Source organism: Equus przewalskii, chromosome 23 (genome assembly GCF_037783145.1).
Source record: "Equus przewalskii isolate Varuska chromosome 23, EquPr2, whole genome shotgun sequence".
Lineage (NCBI taxonomy): Eukaryota > Metazoa > Chordata > Mammalia > Perissodactyla > Equidae > Equus > Equus przewalskii.
In genome coordinates, this window is record NC_091853.1 from 18,171,609 (window position 1) to 18,188,145 (window position 16,537).

A 16,537-nucleotide genomic window follows, 5' to 3' on the forward strand; every position below is an offset into this window, starting at 1 on the left:
AAACCATGAGTAAATATGACTTATTAGAATCAATAAAATGTTAAAATATTTAAACACATTGTATTAAATTGGACATCTTAGTCTTTTTTTTACTTTTCTTTATGAAAAATTTCAAATGCAGAAGAGAATAATATAATGAATCCCTATGTACCTATCACTTGTTTTCCACATTTTGCTATTGTTTATTTTCTCATTTTCTTTTCTACTTCTCCCCCAACTCCTGGAACTCCTGCAGTAGTTTGAATCAAACCCCAGATAACATATCATATCATTTTTACCCATAAATACTTTGGTATGTGTTACTAACAGATAAGACTTTTTATTTTATTATTATTTTCTTGTTGCTTTTTCTCCCCAAATCCCCCCAGTACATAGTTGTGTATTTTAGTTGTGGGTCCTTCTAGTTGTGGCATGTGGGACGCTCCCTCAACATGGCCTGACCAGTGGCCATGTCCACGCCTAGGATCTGAACCGGTGAAACCCTAGGCCACTGAAGTGGAGCACGCAAACTTAACCACTCAACCATGGGGCCGGCCCCAAGACTTTTTATTTTAAACAGCCACACAGTTAACAAAACTAATCCCTGATCTAAGCTATCATTTTGGTAAAGCCCCAGTCCTTATAAGCGGTGGGAATTTTTCTTACTCTTAATATTTTATTGTTTTTAGTTTGTTGATGCAAAATACATTTTATTATATAATGATATAGATATTAATGATAATTATAGATAACACTTATATGACCATTATTCTCCAGACCCTTTTCCAAGTGCTTTACAGCTAATATCTCATTCAAACCTTATAGTACTTGTGGAAGATAATTTTATTAGCCCCATTTTTTTTTTTTTGAGGAAGACTGGCCCTGAGCTAATAACCTCCAGATCAAAAAGTGGTTGTGAAGATTGGTTAATATGTTACATTATAGTACTTGATTGCTCATGGCCTGCAGTAGGTGATAATTCTCTCATGTCTTCATTATATGAAAAGCTTATGCAGGTTGATTGGAATATGTAAAATTCTCTTCCCCTAAATGGACAAAGATTATTAATAGGTAATTCACAAAAGAAGAAATACAACTAGTCAGCCCATTGTTTGCTGCAAATATGTTCCTGTTTGTTGTTTTTAATATTATTAATTTCCCATGTATAAAAATTTTTATTTTGTAGCTTTCACTTTTTCCTTTTTTTTTTTTTTATTGCTTCTAAGTTTAGAAAGTTCCTCCTTCTCAGCAGCTGCTGGGAATACTTACAGTGCTTCAGGGCTTTAGGAATATGAGTTAGTAACTTTCAGGAGAGCAATTTATCAGTGTGGATCAAGAAGCCTAAAGATATAATTCTCTTTCTAGAAATGTATCCTAAAGAAATAGAGATGCTCACAGTGATTTATATAAATAGTGTTCACCACAGCGTTATTTATATAGCAAAAAATTTGAAACAATGTAACAATTGGAGAAGTTATATACGATGCTATAGCCATATGAGGGAATACTATATTTTGAAAAATGTTAATCAAATGTAATATTAAACAAAATACGATTTAAAAGAATATAAAGTACAACTCCAAATTTGTTAGATTATGCATATATACTTAGTGAATGTTGGTTATATTTAGCTGATGAATTATGAGTTATTTTAATTTTCTTTATATTTTCTGAATTTTCCTGATTTTCTATAGTTATTTTATTTTTATAATAAGGTAAAAATAATTAAAGGCAAAAATAAAGTTATATGCCACCTCCCCTACCAGACATTTGTTCCATCATTTTTATGTTTTCTTTTATTATATTTTTTGTTGATTCATTTATTTGCCAAATATTTGTGCCAATGCTGTTGTAAGTGTTGGGGCTGCAGCAGTGAATGAAACACACACAGCCTGCTGCTGAGAGGCTTAAATTCTATTTAGTATTAAAAATCATATTAACTGTAGTTTATACAGAATTTGTTTTGGTGTTGTATGTCAGTATAGGTCATTGCTGTTGAGGTGCCATTTAAGCTGACTCTTAGTAAGTATATATAACTTAAAAAGCACATGCTGTTGCCATATGTTGGGCCAAGTGCTTCATATCAATTTCCTCCTTTAAACCTCCTGGTTAAGCAGTTTGCCCAAGGTTATACGTCTGGTAAGTGAGAAAGCAGGGATTCAAACCCAGATTCGTCTGTTTCCAGAGACTTTGTTTTGTTCACTTTTGAATAGTACCTGAGCAGATGCTCAAAAATATTTGTTCAATAAATACTTCATGACTATTCTTGCAGTTTTAAGTGTCTTTTCCAACCCCATGTATCCTAAAAACGTCTTTTAAGTTGAGATAGCTTTAAGCATGATGTAATCGCCTAATTTACTTATAATCTCTAAGTGACTGAACTGAGACTAGAATTCATAGCATTTGGTTTCTAGTATGGCACTTAACTTGCTGATTATGTTTCTTTCCTTTGTGTTCCTGAATAGGCATATCTTATTCCATTTTAGCAGTAAACTAACCACTTTGTTAAACCCATGACTATATGCTACTGAATTCTAGATCTAGAATTTTCATGGCATTATTTTACTGTGTCTTACCTTCCTCTTTTTATTTAAAAAGTTTTCTTTCTTTTAGATGTTTTTGATTTGTAAATACAGCCTAGATTGTTCATATAGTATCTGGATTTTTTTTTCCTTTTTCTCCCCAAAGCCCCCTGGCACATAGTTGCACATTCTTCGTTGTGGGTCGTTCTGGTTGTGGCATGTGGGACGCTGCCTCAGCGTGGCTTGATGAGCAGTGCCATGTCCGCGCCCAGGATTCGAACCAACGAAACACTGGGCCACCTGCAGCGGAGCACGCGAACTTAACCACTCGGCCACGGGGCCAGCCCCAGTATCTGGAATTTTAGTGTGCTGATTGATTGTTGCTTTTGTTAAATTTGCAGATGGATTGAGTGACGAGAACAATGATGATTGAGTATTAAAATGCTGTCTTCAGTACCAGGAATTATTCCCTTGTTCTCTTGTTATTCTGTGCATGTGAGTTTCATAGTCATTTTACTCTTTTGTTTTAATAGCAACTTATCCCAAAGAATTTTTAAAAATCATACTGTATCCACCATACCAAGGATCTGAAACATGCATAATTTTCTAAATCTGCCGGTAAGCATATTCAGTTATATCTCACATTCTTATAATGTGTAAGCTATAGAAGAATGAGATTTGAATCTCATGAAATTTCATTTCAATTTAATTTGTATGATATTTAGAAGACTTTTGAAAAAGCAGGGGAAAGTCAATTTAATATCCCAGTAAAATAGTTCAGAAATAAAAATCTGACATTTTTTGGTCATGAGGCAAGAAGCTTATTTAATCGACTAATTAGTTTGTTGGGGAGGGTAGGTTATGTAACACTTATGTCCTGGGTGCCTGTTATGGGGTTGGAGTTGGAGTCCTGGGTCTGCCACTTATCAGCTTTGTGACCTTGGAAAGTTGCTTCACTTAGTTTTCTTACGTGTAAAATATAGGGAGAATAATAATACTTGCCTCGTGAGGTTATTGTGAGTATTTAGAGAAAAAAAAAATATATATATATAAAGGACTTAAAGTTGTGCCTAGTACATCAGATGCTCTCTATAAGAGTTTTTCCTCCTCCTTCCTTCCTCCTCCTTCCTTTCTTCCGTTCCCAAGTGATATTTTCATAACTTAATTCTAAGGTAAAACTAACAATGTTAAGCAAAATTGTATTCATCATATGTGAGAAAAAGCTCTGAAGGAACCAAGCAGAGCAATTTTAATTTGCAGCTTTAGTCTGAATTTTATTCACTGCAAAATGGGAGTTTTACAATTTCATGATTGTGCCTGAATTCTCTGTGAAATGGAGTGATTATAGAAATGAAGAGCCCTAAGATTTTTCTTGTAAGGGGGCTTGGTCAGTTATCATTTCAGCTGTCTTCAAAGATGTTATTCATTTTGGCATTAAATGAAATATTAGAGATTTCTATCTCTAGGTTTTAAATTATTTTTTGATGAAGGACATAATATATCGTTTTGGAGTTTGTTCAAGGCTGAAATAGAACTAGTAATATGTTGATCAGTTTGAATTTGAGATAAGCTAGATTTGAGAGATAATTGTTATGTAATTTTTTTAAAGTTCAACTTAGAATGAAAATTAAATTGAAGAGACTTTATCAACTCTCCATTATTTCTGCAATCAGTGTTTTGGGATTAACAGATGTAACATTTTGTAGTGAAATGAACATTTGTAATCAAACCTTACTTTTTAAAAAAAATTATTTTATTGAGGTCATATTGGCTTATAATATTGTGCAAATTTCAGATGTAGTTTATTATGTGGGGCCAGCCCAGAGGTGTAGTGGTTAAGTTTGTGTGCTCTGTGGCCTGGGTTTCATAGGTTTGGATCCCAGGTGTGGACCTACACACCACTGTAGCAGCCTCCCATGTACAAAATAGAGGAAGATTGACACAGATATTAGATCAGGTGCAATCTTTCTCTCACACACACACACACAAATACATTATTATATATCAGTTTCTATATAGACTGCATCATGTATACCACCAATAGTCTAGTTTTTATCTGTCACCACACATATGTGTCCATTTACCCCTTTCACCCTCCCCGAATCCCCTTCTCTGGTAACCTCCAATCTGTTATCCTTATCCATGCGTCACACCTTACTTTTCATTCTGGCGTTATCATGCTCCACATGAGCCTGTTTTTATTTTTATTTTTTCCTATAAAGGGTGATAGTCATGCCTACTGTGTAAGTCACACCTCCTTATTATAAGGATACATTTATATTGCTTAAATGGATGATGAAGATGATAATTAATATTAATTGATAATGATAGTAAAGGAGAACCCTTCTATCATACTATATACTATACCTCATTCTAAGTGCTCTACTTACATTTACAATCCTAAATATGGGCCAGCAACCCCTTGTTAGTAACTTCAGTCCATATCTCTCTTCTAAACTCTAGACTAGTACATTCATCTACTTATTTGATATCTCTACTTGGATGTCTCACAGACATCTGGGACGTACTGTCTCCAGAAATGAACTCCTGATCTTTCCTTCTAAACTGTTTCCATCTGAACAAAAAGTCCCACCTTCCACCCATTTGCTAAAGCCAGAAAACTCGGAGTCATTTTTGATACCTGCCTTTCCCTCATAATCTATATCCAGTCAATTCGCGAGTCTTGTATGGTCTTTTCTTTATCTCCCCTGCCACCATCCTATGTCAAGCCATGTTATTTTTCCTCTTTTCTTCCTTTTCTACTCTAAGATTAATTATGCTCTCTACTTCTACACTAGCTCTCCTTCATTTACTCTTCAAAAAGTAATAATGGTATTTTTAAATTTTTAATTTAAAAAATTTCATTATGGAGAATTTCAACATATTCAAAATGAAAGAGAGCTGATAAACTCCAAAGTACCCAGCTGCAACAATTACCGTAATTCTGCCGTCTTCTATCTATATTTCCATCCACTCTCTGTTCCCCATATGGTTATCTTCATACAGTTCTTTTTTTTTTTTTGAGGAAGAACATACAATATTAAAATGCACAAATCTTAACTCTACAATGTTGACAGTGGGTACACTGGTGTAGCCTGCATCCTCCTTGATATATAGAACACTTCCATTGCCCCTTTGTGCTCTTTTTCTAGTTTCTAAAGGTGGAAGCTTAAGTCATTTATTTGAGACTGCTGTAGATTTCTTTTTAAGCACTGCTTTAGCTGCATCCCACAAATTTTGATATGTTGTTTGTTTATTTTTATTCAATTCAATATCCTTTATAACTTCCCTTATGATTTCCTTTTTGACCCATAGGTCATTTAGATGTTTGCTGCTTAATTCCAAATATTTGCAATTTTTCCAGTTATCTTTTTGTTATTTATCTGTACTTTAATTCTGCTATGGCTTGAAAACATAATTTATAGGATTTCTATTCTTTTAAATTTGTTAAAGTTTGTTTTATGGCCAAGAATATGGTCTACGTTGGTGAATGTTTTATGTGCACTTAAAAAGAATGTATATTCTGCTCTTGTGGGTGGAGTATTCTATAAACTTCCATTAGGTCAAGTTGGTTGATAGTGTTGTTTGGGTCTTCTATAACTTTTCTGATTATCTGTCTACTTATTCTACGATTACTGAGAGAAGAGTATGGAAATCTCCAACTATAATTGTGGATTTGTTTACTTCTCTTTTCAGTTCTATTTGTTTTACTTCATATATTATGAAACTCTGTAGTAAGATGGATACAAATTTAGGATTATTTAGGATTCTCTTCTTGGAGAATTTACCCCTTTCTCATTATATAATATCTCTCTTTGTTTCTGACAATATTCCTGGTTCTGAAGTCTCCTTTGTTTAGTGTTAAGATCACTATTCCAGTTTTGTTTTGGTTAGTATTTATGTGGTATATCTTTTTCCATCTATTTACATCTATTTACTATCTGAGTCTTTAGTTTTTTTGAGGATGGCATAGAGTTGGTACTTTTGTCCAAGCTGACAATTTTTGTCTTTTAATTGATGAGTTTATATCATTGATTTATTTGGTTGGATCAAAATCTACCATTTTGCTAATTATTTTCTATTTGTTTCATCTGCTCTTTTCTTCTCTTTTTCTTTCTTAGGTTATTTTTTATGGTGCCATTTTATCTCCATTATTGATTTATTTATACCTTTTTGAAAAAACTTTTTAATGGTTTCCCTAGTGTTTACAATATACGTCTTTACTTGATCCAAGCCTACTTTCAAATAATATTATATTGCTTCACATGAGGTGTAAGGATCTTATAACAGTATATTCCCAATTTCTTTCTCTCATGCTTTGTGATGTCATTGTCATATATTTTACCTTTATGAAATAATAAACACATAGTACTTTGCTACTATTTTTGCTTCAGTCATTTACTGTTTAAAGCATTTAAAAATAAAAAAATGAATATTTTAATCTTTCATTCCATTTTTAGCACTTTTCATTGCTTTTTATAGATTCAGGTTTTTGTCTGGTATCATATTCTTTCTGCCTAAACAACTTTCTTTGACATGTGTAAGTTTGTTGGCAATGAATTTTCTAGTTTTGTTTGCCTGATAATGTCATTATTTATTATTTATTTTTGAAAGGTATTTTTGCTGGATATGCAATTCTGGGTTGACTTTTTTTTCCTTCTGGTATTTCAAAGATGTCACTCCATTTTCTTCTAGCTTGTGTGGTTTCTGATGAGAAGTCTGCTATAATTGTTTTGATTCCTCTTTATATAATGTGTCTTTTTTCCCTCTCATTGTTTTCAGGATTTTTTTCTTTGTCTTTTGCTTTTTTAGCAGTTTGTTTTAGCAGTTTTTAGCAGATGTGCCCAGGTGTGTGTTTGTGTATGTGGGGGCAGGGTAGAGAAGAGGGAAGTTATGCTGTTTGATGTTCTCTGAGCTTCTTGGATCTGTAGTTTGGTGCCTGTCTTTAGTTTTGAAAAATTCTTAGTCGTTATTTCTTCAGATATTTCTTCTGCTCCATTCCCTCTTTTGTCCTCTGTTATTACAGAATTACATTGTAGTAGCCAGCCTCCAAGATCACCCCAATGATCTCTGCCTCTTAGTATTAAAGCCTATGTGTAGTCCCCTCCTCCACCATACCAGGCTCAGTTGACTGCATAATAAAGAGCAGGCATCAGAACTGATAATGTTACTTCTGCGATTAGGTTATAAAAGACTGGGACTTCCTTCTTGGTCACTCTCTTTCTTCCTCTCTCTCTTGGATCACTTCTTCTGGGGAAGCAGGCTGCCATGATGTGAGCAGCCCTCTGGAGAGGCCCACATAGTGAGAAACTGAAGCCTCCAGCCAAGAACCAGTGAGGGCCTGAGGCCTGCCAACAGCCACATGAATGAGTGCCAACTAACCTTGACATGGCTGCAACCCTAGGCAATACCATGCTCCTGCCTTGTGAGAGAACTTGAGCCAGAACCATCCAGTCAGGTTGCTCCTAGATTCCTGACTCTTAGGAGCTGTGAGAGAATAAATGCTTGTTTTAAGCTGCTAAGTTTTGGGATAACTTGTTACACAGCAGTAGATAACTAATACATGTGTGTATGTTAGACTGTTTGATGTTGTCCCACAGCTCTGGGTTTTTTTTAACCTTTTAGTCTCTTTTTGTTTCAGTTTGGGTAATTTCTGTTGACTTGTCTTCAAATTTGTTTTTCTTTCCTCACGTATTTCAAGTCTGCTGAGGAGCCTGTCAAAGGCATTCTTCATTTCTGATAACTGGTTTTTTTTAATTGCTAGCCACTTCCATTTGATTCTTACAATTTTCATCTGTGCGGAAACTGCCCATTTGATTTTGCATGCTATTTACCTTTTCCATTAACTTTTCCATATCCTTTAGCATATTAATCAAAATTATTTTAAATTCCCAATCAGATACCTTCAACATCTGTGTCATATCAGAATCTGGTTCTGTTGATTGCTTCATCTCTTGGCAGTGTGTTGTTTTTTCTAGGCAGAATTTATGTGCAGATTTTAGGGCTCACCTACTCTGTGGTTTCCTCCCTTCTTCAGTTTCGCCTTTAACTTTCTATCTGCCCTGGCCAGTCCTGAACATTGTCTTCTGACATTTCAAGCCACTAAGACTGTGGCTTTCTGTCATAAGCCATTGATGAATTGGGGAATGCCCTCAGGCGAAAAGATAGAAACTTCTTGTTTTCACCAGTGTAGTGTCTGTCTTGAGGGTAGACCCTCTTCTAGCTTCTGCCTACATTTTAGTGCTCTCGAGAGCCTTCAGATAGTTTTCTGTTGTTGTTCAGATTTTCTAATTCTCATCTGTGGGAAAGTTAGTCTGATTAAGCTGTTCTGCCATTAACAAAAGCCGGAAGCCTGCTGGACTCCAGAATAACAATTTAACAGACACAGATGTGATCATGTCACTTCCCCATTGAAGCCCTTAAAAATGTCTTTGCATTTGTTAAGGTCCTTGCCTTTCTCTCTAGCCACGTAAATTGGTCTCCTGCACTATGCTCTAATTATACTGACTTCTTTCTGCAAATAGCAAATTTACACCATTTGTCTTATGCTCCCTCAGACTAAATTTGTAATTGCCTGCCCTGTGTAAATTATTTCTCTTACTGTGGCTCTCTATTTATTTCTTTTTGGATGATCGTATTCTTATGTTCAAATCTGGCTTCCACGTACCAGGTATAACTTTGGACAAGTTACTTAAACTTTTTACACCTCAGGTTCTCATCTGTGAAATGGCGATAAGATTAGTACCACTCCCACCTAGGAGGTTTGTTGTGAGAATTAAATGGATTGATATGTGTAAAGTGCTTAGAACAGTGCCTGGTACCAGGAAAACTTTTGATATATAATAATTATTATTATCCTCAAAAACTCATATGATGTGCCTCTGCTATGTGTTAATTCCTTTATCTTTTCTGTTTAAAAAGAAATTGCTATCCTTTGTTAATATGTATGCTGAGAATCACCAACCTCTGATTAGATCCCATGTATTTTGAGTTGCTGTGTGATTTATCTTACAAAAAATAAAATATTTTTTACTCCTAACCTCAACCTTAGGTATGATAGAAATTTAAGAAACAAAGGCCTAATAAGTGGTGTGAAGTCACTCAGTAAAGAATAATTGAGTGCAGAGTTGTTAAACTTATCTCTGAACACAGATGTATGTCATCAGCCCTGTATATCTAAGCAACAATTGAAAGCAGGTAGTATTCTTACTACAAATAATTAGAAATATATCTTATTTTATATACTAAGATTATTGATAACAATTGGAATTAATAGTAAATTTTCATCTTGTACATTTAAAATAACATTGTTTGCAATATTTGCTGGCACATAAATAGTAGAAATAAATGAATGTTATAATGGTAATCCAAAAGAAAACATAATTAACATTATTGCCTTCTAAATACACTTTTACAAATTAATTTGAATTTTTGTCTGCACACTCACATTTTTACATATTTATAATCACTGTATGCATGCTATTTTGTACCTTGAAGAGTATGGCTTTTAAATTAATAGTAGCTACAGGAAATATTCATTTGAGGTGGAGAGAATTTTTTTGTTTCTTTCTACAATTAGCCTTATATTCATAACCTTCTATTAATACAGTAAAAACTCAGTAATAGAGAAACTTGAGGGACTCTAGTAATAATTATTTTTTAATTTTAAACTAATACTTAAAAAAGCTAAAGGCCATACTGTTGTTTAATCTCTTTTTCTTGACCAGAATAATCTGTTCTATAGCTTGTTATTTGATGGCATATTATATTAAATCTGACATAATTTAAAAATACATCCCACCTTTTTCCTCTGTGGGGAATGTAATTATTGAAATCTCTAATATTGTATGTACCTTTTACATATAATTATAGAAAAATTCATATGTACACATGCTACTTTTTTGACCTCTTTGGTAATAAAATTTCTTTTGTCATAAAATTCAAAATGGCATTTATTAGAGGTAACAGGATATTCCAGTGTATGGTTTTTCAGGGGTAACATACTTTCAGTTTGCCCATTATATTACTGTCATTTTAAATCCTTAGTTTGTCTTTCTAGAGATAAACCACTTAATAGTTTGAATTTTCCAATAAAGAAATTGCAGTTCTTTTCAGGTATCAAAATAGAAATGTTAATGAAATGATATTAATTAAAATAATAAAAGCTCATTTTAAAAGGAGAGGGCGTAAAGGCAGTTAAGCCAGAGATTTTGGTCCTTTCATAACATATTTGGTCCTTTTCGATGTGAGCTGCAATTGGAAAAATATGCTATTTTTTGGAAGGAAACATTTTGATCCATAGTTCTTGGTTTTCTATTATAAATGTAAAGCATTTTTTGAATTTTTCCTTTTTTGGAAAATAAAAATAAAATTGTAGTTAAAATATCACACTCATTTCTTAAATTTCTATTTTAGTAAAAATATTTAGTTGCCTTTTGTCAAAAAGATAAAGCATTGGCTAACATAGTATATTTATCTTGCATCTAAAACAACAAGTATACTAGAGATACATGTTTCTAAAGAAAGTATTGGTTTGTTTTCCAAGTAATTCAAATTCTAATTATATACATAAAATATTTATTAATTATGGCTTAATACTAACTGTATATGTGAAATGTTTACTATTCGTGTCCTAAATAAAGCCTGTAACTGTTTGTTTTAAAGAAGCAGCACCTTTGGAAGAGAGCTGTGAGGAAGAATCTACAAATTCTGGACTACTCATTCTGCTTGAAAGCATCATATCTGACCTTGAAAAATCTCTTGGAACAGCTTTATCTTCAATATTAGAAACAGAAATGAAAATTGCTTTTGGAAACCTTTGGATGGAGGTGATTATTTCAACCCTAATAGTTGGAAATTTCTCTTTTATTGCTAAAGATTTGTTACCTTATTTTAAGAAATATTTCTTGTATAAAATGTGTAAGCTTCATTGTGCTAATCTATATCATATTATGTTTTTTCTGGAAGTTTTTGAAAAAACTTTTTGAAAATTGATGGACATTTCCTAAAGACCAGGACTATATTTTATTCATTTTTTCAGTGAACAAATATTTATTGTGAATCTACTAGTGTCAAACACCTTGCCTCAGGGAGCTTAAGTTGAATTCAGAAAAATTTCTCTCATATGTGAGTCAAAATGTCTTGTATAGGGAATTCCCCTAGCAATATGTATTCAGACAAAGAAGTATATATTTTGGCTTATGTCATGTAAATATGAGAATCAGAGTATAAATTTGATCTTATTAGCAAGATATCTTGAATTTTCTTTAGACTCACATCTTTTCTGCAATCAGTAAAACACAGCATTTGGCTATAGTGGCCTTTTTAGTTTAGTTTAAGGTTTGTTTGCTGTTGACATTTATAGCTGGGAGAAACATTATTCCCCATCAACTATAGATTGTATCTATTCCAGATACTCACTGAGATGCTAATGTTTGCCAGTATGATATGTTTGCTGCTTGATTATTATCAAGTCTTGAACCAAGATGAAGAATGATCAGATGCTTCTAGGAGGGTTGACTTAAATTGGATATTTCATAATAGAGTCTAGGAAAATCATTGCATGTGAATGCTTCAAAAAAAGCCATGCTGACATCTTGTGGTGCTAAGTGATCAATCTCTTTTTATACATGTCTTTGCAAGAGTGTAGCAAGTGTCAAGCATAGTTGACCACTTTTTTCTGTATAGATTTTTTCCAGTTATATGAAATAATTAGACTGATTTCCTCAAAGAAATGACTGTGTTGAAAAGTAGATTGATGCCATTTGCTGGTTAAAACTATGCTTTTTCCAGTTAGAACTGTGCTTGCTTTTCGCACATATAGTTTCTGAAACTATAAGGACTAATACAAATATGAATTTTACAAAAGCAATTTGCAATGGAATTAGCCTTTAAGATTATGATTGGCTTTAATAAAATATCTTTTAGTTTAAAAAGAATTTAACTATATTTTGCCCAAAAATGTATGTAGGAATTCCTGAATAGGTACTTTTTAATAATTGGACTAATAAATAAATCAATAGATGCTAATTTTTTCTAAATACCTTTTAGATGCTGTACTTGAAACCACCATGGACTCTAATACACTTATTACAGTGCTTTAGAAAACATTGGTTGGCTGTATTTGGATTAGTTATGGAAAAGAACTTGCTTTTAACCATTGAGAGCCTATATGAAAATCTCTATAAAGGTATGAATCTTTTATTTTGCATTTAACAGTGTTGTGTTAAAGTGAGACTAGGAGATATATTCCATGGGATGTGAAGATGAACTAATAAAATTTGTCATTTAGTTCTTAAGTATTCATTTATGCTTCTAATTTCTAATAGGAATTTGTGGCAGCTGGTTGAATGGATCTCGTTCATAGAGCTTATGACTCTTAATGGTATCATTGTTGATGTTACTGGATGTTGTGAATATATAATTTTTAATAATGTTTAAAACTTTTTAAACCATATTTTACAGTTTATTCAGATATACAAATAGAATTATTTAGATTTTTTAAATTTCTCATTGGGTTTAACATGCAAACTCTGACCACATTTCATGTACTAATTTTAAAAATAATGTATCAAGGTTTCTATCTAAACTGTAGGGGTAAGGAATAGGAAAGCTTTGGCTGTGGTGCATAGTGAATTTTAGAACCACAAAAGACTATATTCCAGCACTTAGTTGGTGGCTTTTAAAGTACGTTGTACAGAACCTCTTGCAGTGCCTCTGGAGTTGCCACAGACTGGAGGAGGAAAGGTTGGTGGATGGGGAGCCTGGTAAGTGGCCTCTGGCCCTCAACTCCGACTTTAGTCATGCAGCTTCCTTTTATCTGTTTATATTTGGAAATTCCATGTAAGATTTGAAAAAGAAAGTTTCTCTGCTAAGAAGAAAAAGATGTGAAAAGCACTGATCTAATGTTATTAAAGCCCGTTGTTGTATGATGAAGAAAACTAGCCCTGAGAGGGTAAGTGATTTATCCAGAGTCAAACAGATATGTATTGCTGTACCTTTAAAAAGCAAAGTGTAGGGGCCGGCCCCGTGGTGTGGCGCAGTGGTTAAGTTCACAAGTTCCACTTTGGCCGCCCGGGCTTTGCCAGTTCAGATCCAAGGTGCCGGTTCGGATCCCGGGTGCGGACATGGCACCGCTTGGCAGGCCATGCTGTGGCAGGCATCCCACATGTAAAGTGGAGGAAGATGGACACGGATCTTAGCTCAGGGCCAGTCTTCCTCAGCAAAAAGAGGAGGATTGGCAGCAGATGTTAGCTCAGGGCTAATCTTCCTCAAAAAACAAACAAATAAAAAGCAAAGTGTAACCATTACTAGGATGTTCAGTTGGTTCTTGATTTTTTTTGAACTCCTAACATGAAGTGATCTATTCTATGTATTACTTTATTTATTACTTATATCCTGTCAACTTTTAAAAAGTAACTGTGAGTATGAGGGCTATTAAATAACAATCTGATGACAAGAGGGTTTAAGTTAGGTTTAAAGGCACAGGAGCCAGGTAATAAAGAATCAGAAAGATAGCTTTACCCTAAAACATGTGCAAACAATTATTGCATCACTTGAATATAGATTTGAACACTAAGCTTCCTGGAAGCTAAGACAAAACAAAAGGAAAAAAATATTCTATAGTAGGTATACCAGTTGTCTCTCTCTTTCCCCTGAAGTGTAAACCCTTTGAAAATTTTTATATCTTTAAAAATTCCTCCAGGGGATTTAAAGCTCCTAATTAGCGACTTATGACTTATACGTGGTAGGTGTTGCATGAATGTCTCTTTTTAAAAGTTACCAATTTTTTAAGTAAAGATACTTTCCAGGCATTGTCTTTAACTATGGAACTTATTTATTAGGGGTATTATTATTTAAGGGACATGGAACAACCTACTGGACATGTCTTCAAAGCAGTTTTACAAGATATATAGAAACATTTTTCATATCTTTTACTAGGGGCATAATTTAGTTGATTCTCTCAAAAGAGAAAATCCATAAACTGTGTATGATCTTGAACGAGATTTAGTTTCAAACGGAGGGTATCTAGTTGCCATCTTCCGTCTGTCTGTTTTCCAGCGGTGGGCCGTGTTTCGCTCTTGCACGCAGCTCAGAGGTAGTGGGCAGCAGCTCTAACTGGCAGTAGGGAGAGAAGTGAAAAGATGGTGACTGTTGCTTCTGCTAAAAAGTCATTTTTGGAATCATTGTGTGTGTAATTTATTGATCCTTGGTTTAGAAGAATCTGATGCCTAATGTTTACTGACTTGTGAAGAATACATAATAGAAGTATAAAAGTGCCTTCTGCTCTAAAATAATTTTGAATTGGAAAAATCACAGTTTATGATTTTGTTTAATATCTTTTAATAGTATCCTCAGCTGTTGAGTTATTCGTATGTGTTTAACTTCAGTATAGCAAACTCATATCCTTAGATCCTTTCATAGAAAATTGTATGGAAAATGACTAGTAGTTTTTTCTGGCTTTGTTATCTATATTTACTTTAATCTAAATGATTATTAACCTATTTAAGCATTAAACTGTTTAAACTGTGTAGATTTCTTTATGTTATGTCTAAGTACTGAATTTATGTTTGTTATTTCCCTTTTGCCCAAATCTTAGTAAAGGATTTTTGTTTGACAGAAATCAAATGATTGATTCAAGAATGTAAGCCCTACTGAACACTGACTGCCTTGGAGAAGCACCCTTAAAAGAAGTTGTGTCCAGTTTCTCCTCCTCAGGAGACTTACTGGATTCATCTAGTCTACATGCTGTCCTATGTGTGGCATCTCTCATCTCTCTTTTCCCACAGGAATTTAAACTCATTGATTTAAAAAATAACTAAAAATGTGGGTTTTTTTTGAGGAAGATTAGCCCTGAGCTAACTACTGCCAGTCCTCCTCTTTTTACTGAGGAAGCCTGGCCCTGAGCTAACATCTGTGCCCATCATCCTCTACTTTATATGTGGGACACCTGCCACAGCATGGCTTTCCAAGCAGTGCCCTGTCCGCACCCGGGATCTGAACCGGCGAACCCCTGGCCGCCAAGAAGCAGAATGTGCGAACTTAACTGCTGTGCCACTGGGCCAGCCCCCAACTAAGAGTGTTTTGTAAGGAAATAATAGTGTTTGTTTGATAAAGGAGAAGCCAGAAGCTTGGCTATAACCATCAGATTAGATTAGAATTTCTGAATGTTGTATAATTAATTATTAAAATCTTTTTATTTTCATTTCATCTTTCAGTATTTCGTAAGCAAATGCTTCTTGTGTAAGTGATACAGAAGAACTCTGGGGGCCAGCCTGGTGGTGCAGCAGTTAAGTGTGCACGTTCCGCTTTGGTGGCCCGGGGTTCGCTAGTTTGGATCCTGGGTGCAGACGTGGCACCGCTTGCCAAGCCATGCTGGTGTAGGCGTCCCACATAGAACGTAGAGAAGGATGGGCACGGATGTTAGCTCAGGGCCAGTCTTCCTCAGCAAAAAGAGGATTGGCAGATGTTAGCTCAGGGCTGATCTTCCTCAAAAAGAAAAAAAAGAAAAACAGAGGAACTCTGTTACTTTACCTCACAGTTCCAGTAAAAAAACTATGCTGATGTTTCAGAATATAACAGAGTCTCTGAAACGATGAAGATTAAAAGAAAACAAAACAAACACATTGCAGCATGGTTATTCTAAATGCCTTTGAAAACTATGTAGCATTCTATCTTAGTAATGGAAATAATTTTTTCTGTTCTGAGTTTTGGTGACATTAGAAAGTTACTTATCTTCATTGTTCTTAACTTTTTAAATCTTTGAAATTATTGCCACTAACCTCTAATTGGTTTGAGAATTTAATGTAAGTAATTTTAGTTTCTTGAGAGAAAATTGTTATACCATTTAATTATTATTTGTAGATTAACTCACTTTACTAATTTACAGGGGACAAAAATTCTGCCAGCTTCTTTTGCCCACAGCTCACTTTTACCCAAATTGTTTATTTTTTGCTGAAGTTGTGTTGTGCAGAGAGAGAGCACACATTATTTTCAATAAACCTAGTATTACATTTCATGTAATGGAATTTGAAGGT

General features: G+C 34.1%; 1 protein-coding gene across 1 annotated transcript in view; it reads left to right on the forward strand.

Annotated features, from left to right (window-relative positions):
• The window catches only part of SWT1 (SWT1 RNA endoribonuclease homolog), a 101,135-nt gene that overhangs the window by 29,799 nt on the left and 54,799 nt on the right, over positions 1-16,537 (forward strand). Inside the window, 4 exon segments of the mRNA XM_070591018.1 lie at positions 2,903-2,996; positions 9,553-9,698; positions 11,166-11,329; positions 12,552-12,690. Of these exon segments, the coding sequence (XP_070447119.1) occupies positions 2,903-2,996; positions 9,553-9,698; positions 11,166-11,329; positions 12,552-12,690 (543 nt within the window).